This window comes from Halyomorpha halys, unplaced genomic scaffold (genome assembly GCF_000696795.3).
Source record: "Halyomorpha halys isolate HHAL.00 unplaced genomic scaffold, Hhal_1.1 Scaffold318.1, whole genome shotgun sequence".
NCBI classification, from domain to species: Eukaryota; Metazoa; Arthropoda; class Insecta; order Hemiptera; family Pentatomidae; genus Halyomorpha; species Halyomorpha halys.
Window position 1 is genome coordinate 77,291 of NW_027105968.1, and position 26,433 is coordinate 103,723.

The 26,433-nt window shown below is 30.3% G+C and overlaps 1 protein-coding gene and 1 long non-coding RNA gene across 2 annotated transcripts in view; one reads left to right on the top strand and one right to left on the bottom strand.

Moving 5' to 3' along the window:
- LOC106681200 (uncharacterized) overlaps positions 1-26,433 on the top strand; it is a 57,469-nt gene that overhangs the window by 2,788 nt on the left and 28,248 nt on the right. The window contains exon 2 of the long non-coding RNA XR_001343205.2: positions 1,710-1,748. This is a non-coding gene — a long non-coding RNA (uncharacterized lncRNA). The remainder of the gene's footprint in view (positions 1-1,709; positions 1,749-26,433) is intronic.
- Positions 83-26,433, bottom strand: part of LOC106681199 (uncharacterized) — a 42,181-nt gene continuing 15,830 nt past the window's right edge. The window contains exons 2-3 of the mRNA XM_014421399.2: positions 2,836-3,966; positions 83-863 (exon numbers count right to left, since the gene is read on the bottom strand). Of these exons, the coding sequence (XP_014276885.1) occupies positions 630-863; positions 2,836-3,966 (1,365 nt within the window). The 3' untranslated portion in view covers positions 83-629. The remainder of the gene's footprint in view (positions 864-2,835; positions 3,967-26,433) is intronic.

A 26,433-nucleotide genomic window follows, 5' to 3' on the forward strand; every position in this document is an offset into this window, starting at 1 on the left:
ATTTATTTAAAGAAAATTGAAGATTTTTAGTGCATTTCTATTTTATAAAATGATTGAAATTTCCACAATGGATTTTTTAAAAATAAATATTTTGTAATTGTATATTGTATATATGAGTATAAAACCACCGATAAAGATAACCTCAGTTAACAAACAACTGAGAATAAATAGAATTTAAAATAATCTCTCTCAAATATTTCCAGGAATTTTATAATTTAAAATAGATTTTAGTATATTAGTTGGAGTGATCATGAAAATGGCCAATATAATTGGACGAAATTGTGAAATATACACATAGAAAAAAATTAAGTCGTCTGCATTCTAAGCATTCCCAGTCACTCCTAATTTGACGTGAAGTGGTTGAGGTGGAATGATGGTAAGATAGTTGTTAATGATTAGTGAATCGATTTCGACTTCAACAGAGTTTCGATAATAATCAAAGCAGGTATCGAAAATTTGTCTAGCAAATTTTTGTGCAAATGTAGCTTAAAACTAAAAAATAAATGTACACTTTTGACTTTTTAACTTTGAAATTTTCCATTGAATGGAAGATATACCAGTGGACGTTGCCATGAGAACGTTTTCAGCCTCACCATTGTGTCATGTCCAATGACAAGTCTTTGAGAATCTTAGAAGTCCAAACCGGCAACATCTGAAAGTTTGACTCCAACGTGCTTGTGTACGACGGCATTGAACCCGTTCACTTTGTCCGCCGTGTACCTCACGGTCCGGATGGTACCGTCTGGTTCAACTAGGCTGTACTCCCCGCGTACCTTGTCTCCGTCACGCTCCTCCTTCACTGACTTCATGTCCCCAGTGTGGGGATCTTCAACGCCGTACTTGTAAGAGTACTTGGGGTGCGACTAGAACAAAAATTATAAAGTAGTAATTATGGTTAATAATTAAATATTTAATTCTTGGACAAACATTTTTCCGTTATTTATTTACTTCAAGTATATCCTAGAGGCATATATAGAGAGTTGGGCAGTAAGAAAAATAGCAAACAAAGTGTAATTACAAGATATGAAAAATAATAATAATAATAATTAAAAAATAAAATAAAAATAAAAACATCTTAGTGAACAAACGGAAAGAAAAAAATACTAGATAATTAACATATTTTATTGTTAAGAAAATAGATAAAAAATTACAAAACAACTTTATGGAAAATATTCTGCCATACTAGTTCTTTCAAAAGTAAATTGAAATATTTTTAAAAATACTAAAATATTAAATTAATGTTTAATTATTATTAAATTAAATACATAAAGTCATTTAATGCCTAACTTAACTCAGTTTTGATTATTAAAATTGATTGATTAACCCAAATGGTAAACTTAAAAAACAAAAATTGTAAAGTAGGTACGTAATAAGTGACACTTTTACATTAGGCATTTTTGAAAGCCAGGTTACGAATCTGTAGTACTTATAAATGTTACTAAACCGTTTATATTTGTAAGTTGTTAATTTTTTGTCTAATACGGAAAAATTTAACCACTCAACATACTCTACTTGCAGTTAAGTAGTAAATTTTGTATGATTAAGTGAAATTTTATCAAAATTCTTCCTGGTTAAGTCAAACGTTTTACTTGAGTGCCTTTCATGATTTCAGCTCTAAGGCTCTTAGTAGAACAGCAGGCAATTAAAAATTTCAGAATTTAACTATACAAAATTTTCGCACCGCTTATGTATAAAATTTATTGTTCTAGTTCATATGTCTTGTTCCTGCTCTTCTCTACACTGTATATGTAGGTTGAAATCTTTGATGTTCTGTTGTAATTTAATATTTTAACATTTTTTTTTATTTATTAGACAAGAAATAAATTATATTATAATGATTTTATATTTTCCTTTGGTCTAAAAAACAAATTTTTTTGGAGGAAGATCATATAGATATTATTTTCCAACTCAAGATATAAAATAAAGCCGTTTCAGTGTTTAAACATACTTTTTTTCCACCCGAGATGGCCTCGATATCTTCTCCTATAGAAATGTTTTTGGAGTTCTATCAATGGGTAGATTCTCCACATGTTTGTATCATGTCATAATATCACTTACAGCAAATTTACTTGATGTGTATATATGTGTATAGATGCAAATAACAATAAATAAATTATTAAAAAAAAAAATTATGGTTCATGGGACGAAATGGTTGATCAAATGTCTGTCTGTCTTTTCCAAAGTAGATAGACCAAAAAAAAATGTAGATCAGAATCATTTGTAGATATTCCACTTTGGCTATGCACAGAACGAAACTTTTGCTTCATCATCTGTGCTGCTAATTGGGAGGCTATCAGTTACACCACTATTCTTATAGCTTTTACGAATTCATATTTCATTTTTACCAATAATTCAGATATTATAAAATGTGAAGTAACACCAAATTGGCTTTAAAAGTCACATATGTAAGAATGAATGATATTTAAAAAAAAAGTAAAACGGGTAATACATTAAAAAGAAGTTGTTCTACAAGGGAGGTATACAATTTGCTAGGTTGGAATATTGTTTTCAGGAAGTGGTTCAAGTAATGTAAAACATGAATACAGGTAAGTATTTGTAATTGAAAATCAAAACAATGCCACTCTTAAACTACGGTAACATTAAGATAAGTGAGATTTCTAGAATGAATCTTGTGGAGAACCATTAATCAGATTATTATCAGGCTCTCCAAATAACCACCACGATCTAAACACTGTAAGTCCAAGATGGAATTTTAAATGATTTGGAAAATGAGATTGTTCCTAGTTAGGAAGTGGTCAATATTGGAATACTTATTGTTTTATAAAGGTTTTCTAAAAAGTTTTACGAATTCATAAATAAAAATGGTCAACTTACGTAGTAGTCTATGGGGTGTTTTTCTTCAGAATGATCCTTCTCAGCGTATCCCTCAGCACTACCTAAAACAACTGGTTGGACGTTGCCGTGTTGCCTTTGCTTTTCCAGGTAGCTGTGAGCTTCTGGAGCGTAACCCTGTTCCGTAGGCGATAGATAGTGTGGTTCTGGAGCAATGTAGTTGTTCACTTCGGGTGCGGTATAACTTTCAACTTCTGGAGCTGGATAACTGTTTATCTCATGATCTGGGTAGCTGTGAGCTTCCGGTGCTGGATAACTGTGTGGTTCTGGTGCTGGATAGCCTTGTGGTTCCGGTACTGGATATCCTTGTGTTTCTGGTGCTGGGTAGCTGTGTGCGTCCAGTCCTGGATAGCTGTGTGCTTCCGGTGCTGGGTAGCTATTGATTTCGGGATTCGGATAGCTGTCAATATTGGACGCAGGATGGCTATTTATTTCAGGAGTTTGGTAATTGTTGACTTCCGGTACTGGATGGCTGTTTATTTCAGGATTTGGATAGCTGTCAATTTCAGATGCAGGATGGCTGCTTATTTCCGGAGCTGGGTAGTTGTTCACTTCCGGTGCTGGTTGGCTTTTCACTTCAGGTGCTTGATGGTTTCTGACTTCAGGTGTTTGGTAGTTATTACTTTTAAGAGCTTCATCTTTTTTGACATCCTCTACTGGGGCAACATGGTTCTTGGCTTCTGTAGATGGTAAGGACTGTCCTTGCTCGCTAGCCGTATACCTCTTGTTTTCCTCTGACTCGAAATCCCGAACGTAAGAGGGTACGTTGTAGTTGTGCTCGTCTGGTGTGGCGTAGTCGTGAGCATCTGGGGTTGCGTAGTTATGAGCCTCTGGATTACTGAAGTCGAGGTTGTCTGCTGACGGATAGTTGTTGGTCTCAGGGGAAGCATAAGTGTTTTCTTCCGGAGATGCGTTCTGTTTGCTGCCTTGTTCGAATCCCAAGTCTTGTTGGTTTTCATCTTGGAAAGACTCTACGGAACCAAAGTCGTCACCGAAGGAGCTCTGTCCTCCGAATCGTCCGAAGTGCTCCCCACTAAAAGTATCCGTTTCGGCACTGTGCTGGGGGAAGGCGATTACAGTACTGGTCAGACATAGTACACTGTAGAACATTACCTGAAACAAAAATGCAATTTATAACTTAATAATGTGCCTATATTTATATTAGAAAAGATATGTTTATTAATTATAAAGTTATAATACTTATGATATCTAAACGTCTTAGAAAAAGTTAGTTTAGGAGGAATAAACGGGAAAATTAAAAGACATACTTTTTTAAAAATTATTTAACAGTTAGCACTACGTTTTAGAAACAGTAATTTACAAAAATCTCTCCTTCATTCACCAATTTCGTTTTATAAATTATACAAACACTACTTCATATGTTATAAATAGAAGAAAGGTAACACTAGTTTTACGGACTCCCATTCATAATTAATTTTTTTAACTGTTGTACATAATTTCAAATTTGGATAGAATTTCAATCAATGTGTATCTAATTTAGTTATATTATTAATTGGCTAAACTAATTAATCTCATACATTTTTTAATTATTTATAATTACCTTTAAGCCGGTACCGGAATATTATAGAGTTGAAATTGCAAATTTTAAAAATCTTTTAATGTTTTCACTTTATATGCTGCTAAAAATCTGGAGTATATTGTGTATAATTTTTTTTTTTATAATTCAAGAATCTAACTCGAAACAATTTTTATCGGCTACGATTCAAAATTAAGTTGTCAAGCTGTTGTATATTATTTTATTTCATTCAGTTTGTATCTAGTTTAGTTCCGCAATCAATTGGCTAAAATTAATTTATCTTATAAATAATTTTTTTATTATTACCTACAATCCTTTCATGTTGGTCTAAGTTTCTCGACTTAACGCCGGCATTGATTTCGACCACATGCTACACTAATATTTGAATATGAATTTGTTTTAGAAGTAGGCGATCATATTTTAACATTTTTCATTGGGTAAGTGGTTTGGGGAAAAATAAGATGAGAGATCTACGATTATCAAATATTTTTTGAACTATAATTGCAGTTTCAAATACCTCGGCTCCACAATAACATAAAAAAATGATCAACGGTCTGAATTAGACCAGCTTATACCAAGCGCTGACAGCCTTCTCTTCTTCAATAATAATTCAATAATTCAAATCCTGAAAAATCTTTACAAATCTGAAGCTAAGGGCGTACAATATCGTATATACCTTTTTTTTCGTAAACTAATCAAGAAGATCAATGTTGGCGAAACATTAATGGCAATTATATTTGATTTTAATTATTAATTGCTATTACAATAGGACAGTTCTTTTTTCTTGACTCCTATTTTATTCGTAATTCCCTTAGTTTCAGTGTTTTAGTATGTGCTGTTTATTTTATATTTCTCTTTTATCTAATTTTTATTGGTTATTATTTACCCTTTCATTATGTGTCTAATGGTTTTTTTTTATTTCTTGCTAATTTATACTTTCCACTGTACATCTTTTTTATTTACTTTGTTTATTTTTACATTAAATTTCGCATGTTTTACATCATTTTTAGCCACATCTTAGTTGATTTTGATTTCATGTTATCTCATTGGCTTGTTCTCTTACGTAATTATTGTTGTTTGTATCCCTGATGAAGCCGTGAAACATGGGACGAAACGTTGGCTCAATATAAATAGTTTAATTTCTATTTAAGTTACTTTGACTGTACCCAGGCCATCTTCCATATAGAAAACATAATAATAAATTATTTTGAATAATCGCCTCCAAATGGATTAAAGAAAAGATGATACGGCTGCTGAAACGTGACGAAAGGATACATAAAGGAAAATAAAATATTGCAATTCATTTGATATGTCCTTATACGGGTTAAAAGTCATAAGGACTTTTATCATTACCGACCGATATCATTACATAACAGGCTTACAATCCTACTGCTATTATAAAATATAACTAGTTAAAAAATAAAATAAATGAGTTTTATATAAAAATAAATAAATATAAAAACTATGACACACTCTTTTAAAAACTTGACGATATAACCAACCGTAAAATTATAAACGCTGAGAATACTAAAAGAGTTTTTATTCCAGTAAACTATTCCGTGCTGAATAACTTATGTAAAGTGAAGTTAATAAGATACTTAGAGGTGGCTCGTGCCTTTTGCCTCTCTTCACTTTCTAGCCACTATCGCCCATGTTTTTAGTTCAGCTCTACTTAAACCTTGGTACTTTGGCCAGTTACAGAGTACTTTATAATGGATTTTTTATAACTTTCTCGCATAGAATGAACAAAAACTGAATTTCAATGAAGCCAATTGGATCGGGAATTATAAATGTCGATAGCGGAAAAACCAAGAAACGGTTAAAGGAGCAGTGTGCTACACCTAGGGAAACCCAATCTCAATCGGAAGACTGAAGCCCTGGCTGCTCCAGGACATCTTGTTATAAATTCTATATTTATCAATTCTATTATTGACGTTACTACTATTTTATTTTATTTCTCTTTGTCCTTGTTACAAATTAACTTTTATTGTTGTTGTTGATTGTTGCTTAAAGGCGTAAAACCCTCTGGTCATCAACGCCTATGGCATGATAAAAGTAAAAAAAAAAAAGTTATAAAAATAAAAAAAATAAATAAATAAAAAAAATAAAAATCGAAGAGGAGTTATAATTTATAAAGAAGGCGGTGTGCTTTTAAAAATTTAAACACTAATGTAATTTTAGCTTCCTCCTCTGTGAGAGCTTCTGATAAATTTGGGGTCAGTCCTATCCTGTTTAGTGTTGGCAAATAGTGAGTACATTCTTTAAAAATATGTCTAATCCTGAGAATGGACTGACAATATTTGCACGTTGGAGGTGGCAGTTTTCTGATCAGGTCAGAGTGCTTGAGGAGAGGATTAACTTTTATTTTTTTACCCATTAGAGAAATTTTTTTTTATTTTGTTAGGTCTACAAATTTTTCCATATGAAGATATTAATATAAAATGAACATGGAAAAATAAAATAATTGAATTAATTACCTACCATCACTTAAGCTACGTATCTCATAAGTCTGAAGTAATTAATAACACGATTTTTATACAGTTTAAAAAAATAAAAGCATTATTGTAATGTAACGGACACCCAAGATGAATGTGATTGCGCCCGCTATACAGGGGTTTCCCCTAACGAAAATATTTATTACAAAAAAAACAGGATAAAGACTTATCGTCGCCGGGGGAGTGTCATAACTACTCTCCTAAGTAAAAATGACGATAAGGAGTGGGGATTAGGCCACGCCCATTGAAGGCAACTTTACATAGAAGTTAGGGAAGATTTCGCTTATTAATGTAATTATCTATAAATCCATTCATTTAATTACAAATTCGAAGAGCATTGAAGCTTTAGTATACCAATAACTTGGTATGTCTATAATAAAAATCTATTAAGCCATTCACGAGAAATTCGTGCTTCTTTCTTTTTTCTGTTCAGCCTGATTTGAATGTGAATAATAATGAATCCAAAATATATTTACCATTCCAAAAAGTAAAGAAATAAAATAAAATTGAATTAACTTGGTCAATTTGTAATTGATATTTACAGGAACATTTAGTAAAAAATTAATTTCTTTTAAGAAGAAATTAAATATAAAGTTTGATACAAATTAATAATTGTTTCTGATATAATGAAGTTAGATGTTAATTAAAAAAAATTTAAAAACAGTAAACCCTATTTTTTTGAATATTTAATCTTATTAATTAATAATATTAATATATCATAAATCTTAATAATTAAGTAATGAAAAAGACTAATAACAACAACAAAATGTGAGCACGTTTTCAGTATCTCTCTTATTTTCTACTTAATTTATTTTGGTCCCCTTCTTGAACAACTCTCAACTATCAAATATGGTAAACCGGATGCCATGCCATGCCATGCCTACGAAATAAATAGTCTTCCAACATCACTCTTCCAACAGTTGTAACCATTTCCATTACACCACCTTCCCGCAAGATCACACTAAAGCTGTTATAAATCATAGATCTGAAATAATCATTATTGCAGTTTTTATGATATTTAAAAAAAATCAAAGAATTATTCTTATTCAACGGACACCCACGAGGAAGATGATTTTGTCCGTTATGCAGCGGTATTACCCGCAAAAATTAATATAAAAAATAATCATAGGACCGCCCGTAGCTCAATGGTTAAGACACAGTCTTACCAATTTGTTGTCTATTGGCGGTGCCGGTTCGAATCCGGCCTGGGGCGTCGACTTTTTTCATTGAGTGGCGGTACCAAAAAATGAAGAACTTTGGCCCCCAACCATGGTTTGGCAGTATAGGACTCCAATGGGAGTCTTGGCCGAAAAAAAAAAAATAATCATAGGATTAATGACCTATCTTCACTAAAGCTGTGATACCTCATATATCTGAAATAATCAATAATATGATATTTACTCTATCTAAAAAATAAAACCAAAGTATAATTCTTGTGTAATGTACACTCGCAATGAAGACGAGTTGTCCGTTATACATGGGTTTCCTTTAAGAAGAAATTAATATTAAAAAGAAGAAAAAATAAATAAATAATAGAAAAAATTATGAATTAATTATTTATAATCTTAAAATTTTTCTTGAGACTGGCAGTTTTTTACTAAATTATTCAAAACACTATCCAAATTTTAGTCTCAAAACTTTTATTGCTTTTACACGTCCAACGTTTCGGCCAATTCGGCCATCTTCAGGGACAATCTTAATTCACTATGAAACATATCATTTAATCATTCCAAAAACTTTATACAGGCTATTCTGCCCAGGTCAAGACATTTATATCAATAAGTCAAATTTCCATTAAAAATCACAGTCAAAATTATTTCTCATTTACCACTATCAATACACTTTTATTACTCGTAAATTCATTCCAATTATATTAAGCGATTTACCGAAAAGAGTTTAGCTTTAGTTGTTAAAATACCGGTGCTTAGTTATGCTGATAATCTGGTATTATTAAGCGTGGATAAGGAAACAATAAACTAAATACTACAATGTTCATAAACTCTGGTAAGGAACTTGGCCTTGAAATAAATCCGGATAAAACAAAATATATGGTGAGCAGTAGAAACAAGAGCAATTTCGGTGATATTGACGGTAAATAGAAAAAACGAAATTGATGAGGAAATAAATGCTAGGTTAAATGCGGGAAATGCTTGCTATTTTTCGATTTCGAAAAAACTTCGCTCGCGCTTCTGTTCAAAAATTTAAAAGTTAGAATTAATAAAACTATTGTCCTTCCCATAGTTCATTACAGATGCAAAACGTGGCCTCTTACCAGAGTTGGGTAAAAATTAACTATAGTTGAAACTAATAGCTAAAATTGCCATGGATACGACCCTTATTCATGAATGAACCATTGATAAATAAATATCGTATCGATGACAATTTTAGCTATTTGTTTCATAGTTGCCCAACTCTTCTTCCTACACTAAGGGAAGCATAAGTGGGAAATGCTTATGCGAACCTATTTTTCTCGGTACTCCTACATTTTGAAAATGTCTAGACCTATAAATTCATATTTTAAACTAGGATTAGATACCCTATTATTTTGAATGTAACTTCTATTCCTTAGTACTATTAGTTAAGATCTTTAAATTGAAAGAATTTTTACGGTAATTTGATCATTTTAGAGGAACCTGTTCTATAATTGATAATCCACGATGAATTTTACCTTTAAAATTTAATATTGGTTTGTATATCTCTGTCTGATTGAATGTTTTATTAGGAAAATTTTCTTTTATTTTTATTGAAATTTATGTCAGGTTAAGGTGCAGCTTATGTAAAGGATTGAAATGGGTTACATTTAATTTTTATTATTATTGGATTAATTTATGTATTGGATTTAATTGTAATGAATAATATATATTATTCATGATATATGTTCTTGGTTAAGTACATATCGCCCGTCGCTCTCATTAATAGATGAGATAAGTCGTAACAAAGTAGTCCTACCGGAAGGTGGGGCTAGATTTATACAGACCATAATCTAGGATTAGTTTTTTTTTACATTAAAAATTTATTTGTGCAATTCAAATTGGTTTGATTTTTATTTTATATTTAATTTTAAATATTATTTTGAATTATTATTATAGAAATAACTTTAATTTTAGTATTTTTTAAAGAATTAATTTTTTATATTTATAGTTTATTTTACTGTAAGGGTTAATAAATTAATTATTTTTTAAGTAAATTTGTTTTATTGTACCTTTTGTATCAGGGTTTATTAAAAATTTTTTATTTATAAATAAATATCCCGAATTTAAAGGCGACATTTATAATTGTTATTTATTGTTTTATAATTATTGATAAATTATAAATTGGTGTTATATGCTATTCATCTTTAATTATTAGTTATGGAGATTAGACCTATAAACATCTTATAAACGAAATTAAAGGTACTTCCTTAAATTCGGCATTTAAGTCCTGTCAGACTGGTGCAATGAGCATATTAATGGTCACTTGATTGTACTGAGATATATGGAGTTCAGTCTTGTTTGTTTTTGATATTATAATAAAATTTTATTTATTAAATAAATCAAAACTTGTATCTTTTTTTGTCTCAACACTTTTTATCTCAACAGTCCAACTTTTCGGCCATTTTAGCCATTCTCAAGGACATCTTCAATTATAAATTCTTCCTCACATTAAATTTAGAATTTCTTTTGCAGGCTATTATGCCCAGATCATTCATTAATTATAAGTTAAAAACCTATTTTTTTATTTAAAATCATAAATATTTAATTCTTCTTATTTTAAAAATATCCACCCAATCAATACCATATACACAAACCATTTTAAGGTTTATTACCTTGTCTCAAGAAATTGAAATAATATAATTAAAATAAAATTTTATATTCAGTGTAAGACTCCAACGGGAGTCTTGAGCCGACGAAGGAAAAGAAAAAAAAAATTATATTAAAAAAGGTAGGGTTGATGTAGTTTGCAAGGTTTTTTTCCTTTGCCTTTGCTAGTGGTATTAAATATAAAACACACAAAAAAAAAATTAATCTTAATTTTTAAAATAAAATATCATTAAAGATTTTTTTCTGTTCCTCTTCGATCGAATAAAGTTTTTGAAGTGACTTAATTGCAGGCATAGATGTAAGTTTAGAAATGATAATATCATTAAAATATTTACAGTAGAATTTCGCTAGATGGATTATGTTGATGGAATTACTAAGATTCTTTTTACTGTACCGTTCCAGTGGGAAGGATTAAAGAATTTGGTGCTGGCAAAACGCGACTTACGCAAACATACAATTAGTTACCGGGCAATGCTATGGTAAACCAATCTGACGGTCCTTTCCACTCCTCAACACGTTTCCTGGATCCCTTTTTAACCCGTTGAGCGTTGCTTATTATGCAACAGGATGACTGGACAAAGACTAGTTTTTCCCAGGCCGCGGTGATTTCCCGACCGTGGAAACTGTAGCGCACCCATATAGACCTGATCACGTGCAGGACACATTCACACTGTTTATATAATGCTACTTCTCAAAGGAGCGCATAACCATGTACAACACGTTCCAATCAGAGGTGTCAAGTGGCTCGCAGAAATGTGAACTACTGTACGGATCTCTCACATAACTAGTAGACAATATTAGCTACACTATTTAGAATTCTACGTTAACAATGTTATTTTCGCATTAGAATGATAATACAAAAAGGACAGCTATTACATAAATTCGTTTTCAAAATAACATCGCAACCCAAACAACGATTTTTAAAAGAATCTGTTTCTACAAATTATTGTGAAGACAATAATCACTTTTTTAATGGATATTAAGATATTATGCTGATAGTCATTAATCAAAACTTATATAAATATTACTATATCCTTATTTTTGTTGTATTTTTGTATCATCTTGTTTTATTCTCATTATTACATTAATTCACTAATTGTAAATTTTCAGTATTATTATTCACTTCAAAGTTCTTTCAGTTATTTATTTTATTATCATTATTTATTTATTTTTTTAATAATTGTTATTTTATATATTTTTATTTTAGTAATTATTAGTTTCAACTGTAAAGATCAATTCATGTTGTACTGATATAGCTTATATTATATGTAGTAGCCTCCACAGCTCTTACATAAATTCGTTTTCAAAATAACATCTCAAACCAAACAACGATTTAAAAAAAAAAAATCCGTTTCCACAAATTATTATGAAGACAATAAGCACTTTTTGAATCGATGTTAAGATATAATTCTGATAGTAATTTATCAAAACTTGCAAATGTACAGCATCACTAACATTAAGGACAACAACGTACCTCAGTATTAAAGCAGAAAATCTTAAAATTGTTGGTACCTTATAACCTAAACTATTTATCATAACAGAGTTATCTTAAAATGTATGGATAGTAATTTATTTAGAAAAAAAAAATTAATACGTGTTAGAAAAAAAAAATTATCGAACCAGCCTATAACAATACATTAATATCTGTACAATTGCTTCATAGGAGAAGTAATCTATGAATCAACCACAAAGAAAACTAAAAAGAAATATTTGACTGGGTACTTCCTTACTTCTAAGATTTTTTTTACTTTATATAATAATCCATTATATTACCATTAAAATTAGCTACATATATGTGTGTGTGCTTAGTTATAGATATTATTTATTTTGATATTACTAGATCATTATTTTTGTCGTATTATTATATCATCTTGTTTTATTCTTATTATTTCATTAATTCACTAATTGTAAATTTTCAGCTTTATTATTCACTTCAAAGCTCTTTCAGTTATTTATATTATTATCATTTGTTGTTTTATTTTACTTTATTTTCATTTTAGTAATTATTAATTGAAGTATTAGTTTTATCTGTAGAGATCATTGTTATTGTACTGATCTAGCTTATATTATAGTAGCCTCCACAACGCCCTATTAGTGAAAATTGTAATTAATAAATTTCACGTGTTATTTTGGAACCGGTCGATAGATGCTGTGGTCGGACTATATTTAATGTAATTTTCTAAACGAATAAAATAACAAAATAGCATTTAAAACATTAATTAATACAATATATTTTCTGAAAATCACATAAAAATATATTTTCATATTAATAAGAAACATTTCGCACTACAAGCCAATGATGGACAATGGAACGTACTTTGTTAGAAAGCACTGTTACTAGGCTAAGGGTTGTTCAATTAATAAATTTTCATCAGTTGTGAACATTTGTTATTAGTAAATATCTTTCCGAATAAATGTTCCTTCTTTGGGGGATTGATTGAAAATTTGGTCTTGGACCATGAGCTGAAGAAGATAATTGAAGGCTCTTAGCGATAAATATGTGGGACCTTTCAATAGTTTTAAAAAAAATCAGAAAAAAAAGAAACAACTAAAGAATAAACTTTTTGTTTTTAACTATTCTTTTATTTCATATTTTGTATGAAAAAATATTCTCTGCTTACCACTTGATTCGCTATTTGTCTTAGTACTAGAGTTCAAGAGGAGAACAAAGGCAGTTATTTCCCCTCAATTTTAAATGTCCTTAATGGGAAATATATACAGTCAGAATTTATGAGTACCAAATAGCAATGTTGGATGTTGCAAAATGCTTAAAAAAATATTTTTTTATTCGGAGCCCCATATCTTTAAAACTACCGATAACAGTGAAAATTGCTAATAGAAAATCATTTAAAGTATAGTAAATTGACTAAAATATGAGCCCTAATAGAGCTTTTTAAGTTCGATAGTTCTCGAAATATATATATTTTTTTAATATGTATTAAAAAAACTGCTATTCATTGGAAGACCAACTTTATATAATACTCGTACTTTCATTAAACTCTGCTAGATTTGATTTAAGTGCTGGTAGGCATAAATCAAATATTTTGACTGAACAACTAGAAATCAACATATTGAGAATTTATTTTGTCAAATATCACGAAAACTACTACTTTTGTAAAGACAAACATCATAATAGTAATACTTAATACTTAATAGTAAATTCAACTCGCTTCAACTTGCGTGCTAATAGACATCTATAGGTCTAATTCCTCCGGAGGTATGATTTATCATGAATTAAAAGTTATCTCCAAACGTCGGGAAATCAGTTTTTTGGCACATATCACGAAAATTTCTTCTGCTGCAAAAATACTATTTATAAACTACTGTATAGTACACTCAACTAGCTTTAATTTGAGCGCTAACAGACATTTGTACGTCTAATAATTCCTCAGATTTATTTTTTTAAAAAAAAACTCACTAACTATTGATTTTTTGTAATCAAATGTTGCTTTTTAAAAAAGTATATTTTGGGAACTATTGAACATAAAGAGCTCTATTTATATATCTTGTAAACATTTTAGCCGTAATATTTCATAATATTTTCTTTGAATAGTAATTTCTTAGATAAAATTAGTTTAAATCCTAACCTATCCTCATACAAGACTAAAAAGACAAGAAACTGCTCGTAGATTCTGACTATTGCAACATTTACTAGACAAACAGTCAAAATTGCCAATCATTTACAAAAGACTGATCTACATGACTATTATAAGGCCTATCTGGACATACGGAGTTGAGCTTTGGAGCTCCACTAAACCATCAAATTCCTCTATAATCCAATCCTTACAGTCCAAAATCCTTCGTAAAATCCTTAATGCTTCTTACTTTGTCACAAATCAAGTCATCCGTCAGGACCTCAATGTTCCATATGTTGCCGATTTGGCCAGATCCAGATACCGTTCCTTCCATAACAAACTTCTCCACCACCAAATCCACTTGTTTCTAACCTGGCTTCTCCTTCATTACCAAATAATCCTCCTAGGCGTCTGAAAAGAGATCTTCTCCTCTAGAAATGTTATTGGAGTTCTATTAGTAGGTAAATTCTCCGAATATTTTTATCATGTCACTATGTCACCTACAGCAAATTTACTTGTTGTATATACACATGTATACAGTTGTAAATTACAATAAATAAATTATTAAAAAAAAAAATCCTAATCTAGTTTATATCAGGGTTTAATCCTAAGCTATTAGGAGTGACGTGAAATAAATATATGACGTTCCAGGGGGTTCCTAATCGTCAAATTGTTACAATACTGGCCATTAGGTATCCGAAAATTTCATTTATCCACTTAATTCTGCTCTCTTAAACACTCTACAAAATCTGGGTATATCAGTTGCGTTTATATGGATTACAAGTCATTTAGGAATCGCTACGAATGAACTGGCCCAATCGAGCAGCAAGAGAAGCACCCGCGTTCCTGGGACGGGGTAAAACAATTTTAACTCAATCAGAAATGAGCAAATCCCTCGATAAGGAAATCTCAGATAGCTGGCAATCTTTGTGGACTGAAAGCCCAAGGAGTAAACTAAAAATTATTAAAAAGGATGTCAAGCCCTGGGATACCTCCAGTCGCAAATGCCGTAGAGAGGAGGTCATACTGACCTGGCTAAGTATAGGTCGCACGAGGCTCACCCACTCCTATCTTATCTCAAAACAAACGCCGACGAACCTCCAGTATTGTAACAACAATTTGACGATTAGGCATATCTAAGGCATAATCTATAAATGTCCTTATTTATTTCACGCCACACCTAATAGTTTAGGACTAAATCCGGATATTTCTAAGACCAGCAGAGACGATGATAAAACAATAAAATTAATATTTCAGTTTTTAAACCAAAAGGTTTACTGACACAAATATAACATCGAAAAAACAAAAAAAAATGATAAAATAAAAAATAAACCTAAGCTAAATTAAATAAGAAATAAATGGCGTTAATGACCAATGATATTTAGCGCCATTAAACAAAAACAAACCCCATATTGTTTTATATAGATACGAAAACAAAATATGGTGAAATTAACGTTTTTTATATAACTTTCGCCTCCATTACAAATTCCATACCCATATAACCAACTAATTTCAAGCTATGCTCTATGTTCTCTTTTCTCGGGTGAGTCTATGGGCCTTCTGAGAAATATTGCTTGCACAAAAGCCACGAAGAGCATTCTTTTGCAATATTCCCATCCAAAACCATCGAGTGCAAAGTATTGGTACGAGGCATTACCAAAAGTTCCATAAAGATAGGCTATGCGGTAACCGGTTCGTTTTGGACGAGTTCTCTTCGCTTTGTTCCTTTGTGCCATCTGAGCCGTGAAATCGTTGCTTCGTGCTAGTGATCTCGGTGTCACTGGGTCACTTCTCACCAAAAGTTTGGCATTAGTTTTCATCGGAATGTTTTTATGTTTGATATTGCATTTATGTTTTACAATAAAATCATGAAACATTTCTTTTAAAAATTTGAAATATTCTTTTCTGATTCAAATATTTTTTTTTTGTTTATTCACTTTCGGAAACTTTAAAATAAAACTGCGTAATAGCTTAATTTCCGCTTGGCTTAAATGGTGGCACACCTAACAAAAAACATATTTTGCTTTGTATTTAACAAATTCTATACATTTTAGAAGTACTGGCTTTGAGATATTCTATAAAGAGGTTGGTGTTGAAAAAAAAAAACCCTGTTTACGTTAACATCTTTGGAACACATCCATTGTAAAGTGAAAACATTTTTATTTTTTTTTTTTTTTTTATTTTTATGTGTCAGAACTCAAGCTTTGGAGGAAGGAGTATAATGGAGGAGGTACGAGTCCAAGCCAAGTGAAGCCAGAAGGGGGGTATATTCCTTTTGTAGGGGTGGCATCCGGTTCGTCATGTTTGACAGTTATTAGGTGAGAGTTACTGTCACACAGCGTCAGAAATAATTAGGCAGTGGAGTCAAGAAAAAAAATTAATTGAGAATTACTAAAAGCGTTCCCACATTCGGTTGTTGAGATTGGTTTTTTGAACTACAATTAATTCTTAGTCACTTTTTTGTTATAAAGATTAAATATTCTTTAAAATAACTTTTTACTGTTTGTTTGTTTTTTGTTTTTTTTTATGTTTACATTTTATATCAGAAACAATTGTGTTTCATTCATTATATTTTAATGTTTTCTTTGGAGGAAATTTCTTAATTACTGTTACTAAAAAAAACATTTATTGAAAATTTAAACAAGATAATTTATTTTTTTAATAATTTACTTATTGTTATTTACAACTGTATACAAATATATACAAGTAAATTTACTATAGGTGACAAAGTGACATGATACAAACATGTGGAGAATCTACCCACTGATAGAACTCCAATAACATTTCTAGAGGAGAAGATCTCTAGGGCATCTTCTTTTCAGACGCCTAAGAGCATTATGAGGTAATGAAAGAGAAACAAGGTTAGAAACAAGTGGATTTGGGTGGTTGAGAAGTTTGTTATGGAAGGAACGATATCTGGATCTGGCCAAATCGGCAACATATGGAACATTGAGGTCCTGATGGATGACTTGATTTGTGACAAAGTAATGAGCATTAAGGATTTTACAAAGGATTTTGGACTGTAAGGGTTTGATTCGGGAGGACTTTGATGGTTTAGTGGAGCCCCAAATCTCAACTCCGTATGTCCAGATAGGCCTTATAATAGTCATGTAGATCAGTCTTTTCTAATGGATTGGCAATTTAGACCGTTTGTCTAGTAAATGTTGCAATAGTCGGAATCGACGAGCAGTTTCTTGTCTTTTGGCCAAGATAATTAAAATTCATATTGAAATTAGTGTAAACAGAACAGAGAAATAAGCTCGAATTTCTAGAGATCTGTTTAATATATTTTCATTATAGATATACTACTCCTTCACATTTGCTATTAAATGTCATTTAAGAGATAATTACATTAGTGTACAAAATCCCGTTTAACTTCAACTTTAAATTGCCTTCAAGGGCGTGGCCTGACCCCACCATTTAGTTTAATTTTTGTTTAAAAGAGAAGGGTTATAGTACACCCCTCATTCAAGCAAAGGAGCGTTATTAAGTTATTTTTTAATTACATGCACTAGAAAATGATATATTATCTAGTTGAAAAAATATAATAATTAGTATGTAATTACTGGGTGTACAATTTAATGAAAGATATATTTAAATAGAATAAAACTAAATAAAAAGGTTTTCCTATTTGTTTTAGACGTTTTCAGGTAAAATATAATTTAGTGCTTATTATTTTTGTTATTTCTTTATATTATAACGTGAATTAATGTTTTCCTTCTAGTTTAAGTTCTGCAAACATAATCGAAGGGTAGAGAAAAACCTCAAAGTTCGTCATTAAAAAGTTCTCCAATAGCTTACTTATGTATTTAACGCCTTCATCTTAGTTTGGTACTATCTCAATTCTCCAGCTTATTGACTGACATTAAAATGTGTAATTTAGAATGATCTTGAAAAGAAATTTGTTGAGAAATATATTATATTAAAATTCGTTCCTATCTACTAAGGTGGGGATCTACCTTCAGATCAGTAGACCCTCTGATTTATAGGTTAATAGATTAATTAATTAAAATCTCTAGGTAGTTCTAAAACAATGCAAACTGAAAACAAACGTATGGATGCAGTACTAGCACTCTTTGATTTGTACCCAACTACACACGGTTGCGTATGCACGAATTTGCTATTGTTTGGCAAACTTGTAGAATCACCGTAAGTGCCCACAATCGCAGTGCATGCTTTTAATTATTAATTGAAATACTTTTAATTAATTGCTGTTAATGTATTAATTGGGGAATTTTTTACACATTGAGAATACCTTTGGTAGTTGCTCTGATCACTGCTATCTTTATCTCGTGGACTCACTTATTCCTGAGATCCATAAATTAAATCGAATTAAGAATAAATTGAGAGGGAGAATTCATCGCTGATATTAAAAGAAATTGATGAAATTAAATAAATAGACTTTGAAATAATAAATCATTATTTTTTTTATAAAAAAAATCAAAGAAAGTACCTCTTGTAAATGTTTAGTTTTTTTGTTTAATATTTATTACTTTTCAAATCTTAAAGTAATTAATGAGTTTAACTTACGTATTTTTTGGTATAGTTGTTTAATTAAGAAAATAATTTGAAGCTCCTTCTTTACTCTTAAGCGCTTCCATAATCTAAGTGTTTGAAACCTGCATTTGGTTAAAGCCGACCCTGATGATACAGGGTTTTCTTTTTTCTTTTTAAGTCTGTTATTTACATAAAGTATAATCACGGTAATAGGAACATCGGTACTTGGAACACTCCAATAATCCGAACTCGCGTAATAAAATTTCGTTTTTTGGGAATACTCAGCAGGCCATAACCTTTGTCGTCAAATATAAGTTTACATTTGTAAAGGACATTTTTAACTTCCAGATCTATAGGCGAGTTTTTGTAATAACCGTGAATATCGAAAGTGGAAATTTTTACACTTTTATTATCGGGTAATCTAATAAAAGTGTTCATAATACATTTTGTTGGAATTAGAAATACATAAGTAGTGTATAAATCATTTGATTCTGTAAAACGTGAATTATATAATAAATATGTATAATAGTTTGTTTTAGTTTTAATTTATCATATTTTTACTTATAAATGATCAATCTTATAGTTTAAAAAACGACTTATTATTATTGGAGATGTAAAAGGAAATATATTTTTTTTAAATATTAATTTTTTAAATCTTAAAAAATTCAAATTTCCAATAAAATATGTAAACACAAATTAAATAAATAAAAATGTAGATTTATATTGTCGAATTTTTTTACACCATTTTTCCTAATATTTTTTTGTAATCCGAACTTATGAGTAATCCGTATACCCTCAGCAGAAATTAGTTTGTATTACAGATATTACACTTTACTATTATCTCGTTGTAATGGATGGTATTTTACTCATTTAATAGTACAAGAGCCGGGAAGAAAAAAAGGTAGTTATTTGTCACCCCGTGTTTTATTATTTTAATAAAAACTGATTATTATTCTTAGTCAAAATAGTATAGGTAAGGCGAATAAAAAATGGTCGCTGTTTCCAAACGTGAAAAAAAATTAATTTTCCATTCAGAGTTCTATATCTTTAAAACTACCACCACTATAAAATCTAAGAGAACGTCATTTAATGTAAAGTAAATTTGCAAAAATATGAACCCTAATAGAGCTATTTATAATCAATATTTCTCGAGATATATTTTTTTAAAAAGCAACATTTCATACAAATGTACTGAAAGATTAGTAGTTAGTGAACTTAATTTGAAATACCTATATCTCAAAACCATTCGACGTACTAATGTCTATTAACAACCAAATAAAAACCATTTGATAACGAAAAATCTGTGGTTAGTAAATTCATTTTGGGAAAGCTAGTTAAATATACTATATAGTAGTTTATAATTAGTATTTTTGTAGCAGAAGTAGTTTTTATGATAATTGTCAAAATATTGACTTCCCAAAGTTTAGAAATAACTTTTGGCTTTACTATTAAGTGGATTTAATATTAAGTAGTTTATGACGTTCATTTTCGCAAAAGTATTAGTTTTTTGATTTTTAACCAAATAAATTCACAAAATGTCAGTTGCTTGTTTTTCGGATAAAAGGTTTAATTTTTGAAAAAATATATTTCCTGAACCATAAGACATACATATGCCTGTCAATACTCAAAAACAAAGATAATTTAACTAGCTATAAATTAGTCTATGACACGTATCTTCGTAAGGGTAGTAATTTTTATGATATTCGCATAAAATGAATATTTGTTTGAATTATACACTTCATAAACTACTTTATAGTCCATTAAACTAGCTTTAATTTGAGTGTTAATAGACATCTGTACGTCGAATGTTTTTTTGAGATATAAATTTATCAAAACAAATTCACTTACGGTTGATCTTTCAGTTTTTTTTTGTTTTTTTTATGAAATGTTTCATTTTAATAAACTATATCTTTATTACTATACATAGTTGGTCTTCCTATGAGTAGCAGTTTTTTTTAATATGTAGATATATCGAGAACTATTGAACGCAAATAGCTCTATTAGGACTTATATTTTAGTAAAACCAAAAGTTTTTTCCAAACGTTGGGAAATAAATATTTTGACAATTATCATAAATGCTACTTCTGCTACAAAAATAATAATTATAAATAACTGTATAGTACATTCAGCTAGCTTCAATTTGAGTTCTAACAGATATTTGCAAGCCAACTCCTGAGACTCAGTTTTCCCAATATAAATTTACTAACTACAGATTTTTCGTTATTAAATGGTTTTTATTGGGTTTTAACAGACATTTGTACGTCGAATATAGATATTTCAAAATAAGTTCACTAACTACTGATCTTTCTGTAAATTTTTATGAAATGTTTCTTTTTAAAAAAATATATCCCGAGAAATATTGATTATAAATAGCTCTATTAGAGTTCATATCTTTGCAAATTTACTCTACTTTATACGATTTTATAATTATAATTATCAATCATTTATCATCAGACACTATTCCTTAAAACTTTTATCACAACAATGATTGGCCGAAACGTCTCACTTATAAGAGAAATAAAAGGTTTTGAGACTATAATGGATAAAATTTGAATTATTTATTTTAAAAAAAATATATATATATTTAATAAATGTTTGTAAAAACGAACAAAATCTTTCCCCACTGCATCTTATTAACTATTACAGTTGGAAAACGATTGTTTAGTTTTTCACAATGATTATTCCATTAGTTCGATAATGATGGGGTTCCCCTTGGCCGAGATGGCTGACGAACTATCAATAATGGACACGGTTGAAGAGGTAGCCACAACCAGTTCATCCCCGCTGCCGTTGAGCAAGTTGGATCCTCTTCGAGCAGCGAACCTCCACCGAGGTTTGGCTTCTTGTGCAACCAATCCTCCGATGTGTCGCTGTAGAACGAATCGGTCAGCTGTTGCAATGGCTCCCCCCTTCCTGGTTGGTGCTGTACTCGATTCCTATCCTCCTAGCTGTCATTGTCTTCCGGTGCTATTGTTTACTCACGGTCCTCAGGAGAAAAAGATAGCTTTGATTTAACGGCTAGGAAGGACTGTGCAATCCAGTTACGTAGTCATTGAGATTCCCATTTTCTTTTTATACCTACCTAGATGTGGCGGCAGTGGGGGTTCAAAAGTGAACTGACCAATACTTCCGGCCACTATTAAATAAAAAAAAAGTATTAAATAAATCTTTATTTAATTAATTAACAAAAATAAATCCCAAGTAGCAACATATTTGCCTATATAAAAGATGTATTTCTATAGATTATATAAATTAACAAAGAAATTAAAGAAAAATAAAATTAATTGAAATAAAACAAAATGCTCCCTATAGATATTATTAAAAATTAAAAATAAATTAATCTATTACAAAAAAAAAGTTTAAGAGCTGGAGTCTTGAACTCACGATATTTTTTCACTGAGCGATCTCGTCTTCGCTGAACAGTGGTTGTTGTAAGACAGTGTCACAATGTCCCGTTGAGGGCTGAGTAATTAACAATCACTACTTGTCTCTGACTAATTGTCTGTTGGGACTTGATCCCTTTAACTCGATATGGGGACTTGGTCCCAAGACCTTACTACTCTTGGTTCCTAACACACTGTATAGGATTAAGCCATAGTACTCGCACTGTGTCCGGACTTAATTCCTAAACTATATTCAATGGATACACACAAACCACATTTATTGTGTGTATCAGCACGTAAATATATATGAGTATATATTTACCTATATGAGTACGTTTATAACACCTAATAAAAAAATATGTTTCCTCTTTCCTTCGTACGGTGGCCACAACACTAGATATAAATATATATTTCTATACTCTTCACTAGAATGAGCGTAGGATATAGAAAGACAGTTTATAAAATATTCACCACTGAATAAAAGTATACTTTGAAATTATTTAAAAATATGTAACCCTCCTCAGAATTGGTCTTGGATATAATATTCTACTACACCCCTTGATAAAGAATATCAAAATTTCTATATACTACAAGAGCCGGGAAGAAAAAAAGGCAGTCATTTCACCCAATTTTTGATTACTTTAGTGAAAACTATGTATAATTACTAATCAAAATTGATGAGTCTGCTAAGTATAGGTAGGGGGAAATTAAAAAATGGGAGCTGCTTTAAAACGTTAAAAAATATTTTTTTTCTATTTATTTAAAAACAAATTTGATCCTTTTTTTCTCAACTTTATTCTTTTCAAAACCTTCCAACGTTTCGACCCTCAGATCATTTTTAAGGATACCTTTACTTTGTTGTCATTTTCTCTTTTAAAATTCTTAAAAATGCCGGCTAATTGCCTTTGTCCCATCTATAACTTCTTCTATATAACTCTTTCTTAAATTTAAAACTTGTATTAACCACTTCTCTTCTTTCTTTCATTTACATTTGCAAACTTTAAAGTTTTGAAGAAGAAGTGGTTAGTAAGAGTTTTAAATTTAAGAAAGAATTATATAGATGGAACAAAGGCAATTAGCCGGCATTTTTAAGTTTTTAAAAAAAGAAAATCACAACAAAATATAGGTATCCTTGAAAATGACCTGAGGGTCGAAACGTTGGAAGGTTTTGAAAAGAATAAAGTTGAGAAAAAAGGATCAAATTTGTTTTTAAATAAACTAAACCACTCTCAAACAAGAATATATTAATAAAAATTAATCTATATTTTTTTCATTCGGAGCTCTATATGTTTAAAAGTGGCAACAACAATAGAAAATCTAAAAGAAAATTATTTAAAGGAGAGTATTAGTATTTATGAAGTAATATTATTATTTATGGTGGTCCCACGAAATGAAGACTTGACCTCTACCATGGCTAAAATAGGGTGTCATCCTGTAGATAACCCTCTCTCCCTCTTATGTCAGAAATGTCCAGGAAGTGTGTCAAAAAGGACTCGTACAACCCCCCTTTTATTTTTATATGACAATTTATAGATAACTTATTTATAATTTATTTATTTGCATTTTATTCCTTTTTTTCAGTGTTACTATTATTTTCATCCTTTAACTTTTTTCTTTTGTGGTATGAATGAATGCTTAAAACGTTAATACTGCTTGCCCTTAATAGTGGCATATTGTAGTACAAGGTATAAGGAATTGAAATAAATTAATTTTAACATGGGATTCGGCGTTACACGACAGTACAATAGGAACAGTACTTACGACAGATTCTCCATTCCATAACACATTCCACCTTAATGGGAACAATCACTAATCTACCGCAACGATAAAGATTTTGATCTTTCAGCGCCCCCTCACGACAAATTGAACGCTATTTTGACAGGAGCAACGTAAGCGCTGGGAAAACTGTCGAGTTCCCGCGGCAAAGGAGTCCTCATTACGCCATAGTTCTCTCTTCGTTTCCGCCACTTTTAATTTAAAAATAGGAAGTGGAGAGAGGGCTGCGATTCACCGCTTGTTCGATCCGATAGCTTTTGTTCACAGCCTTCTGCTATCTATAATTAGTTCCTTCAATGAATAGTGAGATCTTCGGCTCGTTGCTTCCTTAATTCAGAGCAATACGTAATGTGTCAGAAAAAATCTGTACATTCTCATAAATTTATAAATAAAAGATACACAAGATATATATATAGGGGAGGGTGGGAAAGTACAAAACTCAGAAAATAGCAAAAACAGGTCAAATGAATGAGTCGCTGCAGACTTATTAAGTCGACATGGTTCGTTCATCAGAGTAAATTAAAGGAACTATCTATAACTGTGTTTTCATGGTCATTATGACAATGATCAAAAAATTATTATAACCGTCAAAAAACCACGGAAAAACGACATTTTTCTCCCAAAATTAGTAACTAATACTTTCATATATTTTTTACTTGTTAATTTTTCACCATCTCTAATAGTGGGATGTGGGTATTTCAAATAAGAAAATCTAAATGTACTTAGGAAGACGCTTTTTTTTTTTTTTAAATTCGTCATTTTTAAGCCTTTCCAAATTATTTCAATGAAAATTTCTAACTTCAGACCTTTACTTGACATTACATTGACATGATAAGTTTATTCAAAATTGTAAGAGCTGTTTTAGATAAAATAGTAAAAAAAGTATAAAATCGATTAAATAAAATGGCACGTTCAGTAAATCAATTGTAGGGAAAATTTTACTGTTACTTCTCAGACAGTGAATTTATTTCTATCCACAGGCAAGCAACTACCTTAAATTTATCATTTTAATAAAAGCACATCAAATGATCATTTACTCTTAACATTAGTTTATTTCACTCTTCAACGTTTCGGCCCTTATCCATTGGCAAGGATAATATTTTTCCCGTATTATTCCATTACTGTCCTAACCTGTTGGATGTAGGTTTTCTTTAGAAGAGTGATAGTATGGTTTGTTAAAGAAGACAAATTTTAAAATAGGAGTTAATTTATATTACACAGATTTTTTTTTTAAGTAGATAGCTGTTATATAAAATATTCATGGGAAATTTTTCTCATGTTGTTATGATAAATGATTTTGTTTCGAAGATTGTTGACTTGGACAGTTGAAAAAAAAAATCTTTCTAGAGATATATGATAGTTTTTTTTTTTATTTAATACCACAGGTAGGTAGGCCTTACATGGTTGATATCGAGTACATTTGTTTTTATTGATTATGGGAGAGGGGGTGTATAGTCTCGTACAAATGACACCCCTAACAATGCTAAAATTAAAAAAAAATTATAATAAAATAAATAGATAAAAATAATAATTCTTGATAAGAGAGAAAAGTAAAGTTAATAACAAAATAATGACATTCATAAATCTAACAAACCAAACAATCGCACTTTAATGGGGAAAAAACATCTAGTTAGTTTGAAAAAATTTAAAAGGACGAAGAGAAAAAAAATAATAATGAAATAGAAGTTATGTCAATAATAGAATTGATAACTACAGAATTTATAATAGGATGTCCTGCAGCAGCCTGGGCTTTAGTCTTCAAGTTGAGGTGGGATTTCCCAAGTTGTAGGTCATCAAGCTCCTTTAACTAAATCAATTATTGAAATAATATCATAACAGTTTCATATTAAATTTTTTTTATATAGCTGTCAATTTACAAAACTATATAGTCTTAATGCATCAACACCTATTTTAAAATAGGTTAAACAGACCAAAAGTTTTTGTACCAGATTACCATGAGTTAAAAGGATTTCTTTCAAAGAGATAAGGGAGTCTTGCGTTGCCAACCAACGCTTCACAAACCGTTTTTCTTCTTAACAAACCACACTTACTATCACTCTCATCAACAAACCTACCTTCAACAGGTTAGGAAACATACATAAATAATATACAAAAAATATTTTAGATTGTTTCCTCAATAATGGCCTAAGCACAGAAACGTAAGAGAGTGAAATAAAATAATGTTGAGAGTTTAGGATCCAATGAAATTGTGTAGTTATTAAAGTTAACCACTATCAAACAAGTAATAAAAAAATGTCGTATAAGAAAATATGTGTTTGTATTAGTGAGTATTACATTGATTGTTTGAGAGTGGTTTATTTTAATATTGACATAAACACACTTGGTCCAATTTTACTCTCAACATCTATTTCGAAAACTCTCCTACGTTTCGGCCCTCAGTTCATTTTCAAAGAGACGACTTGTACAAATTTGTTTTTATATTATTATTACATCATTTCCTCACAACTTACTATGGTTTTGACTATATCTTAAATATTCATGTCATATATTCATTAA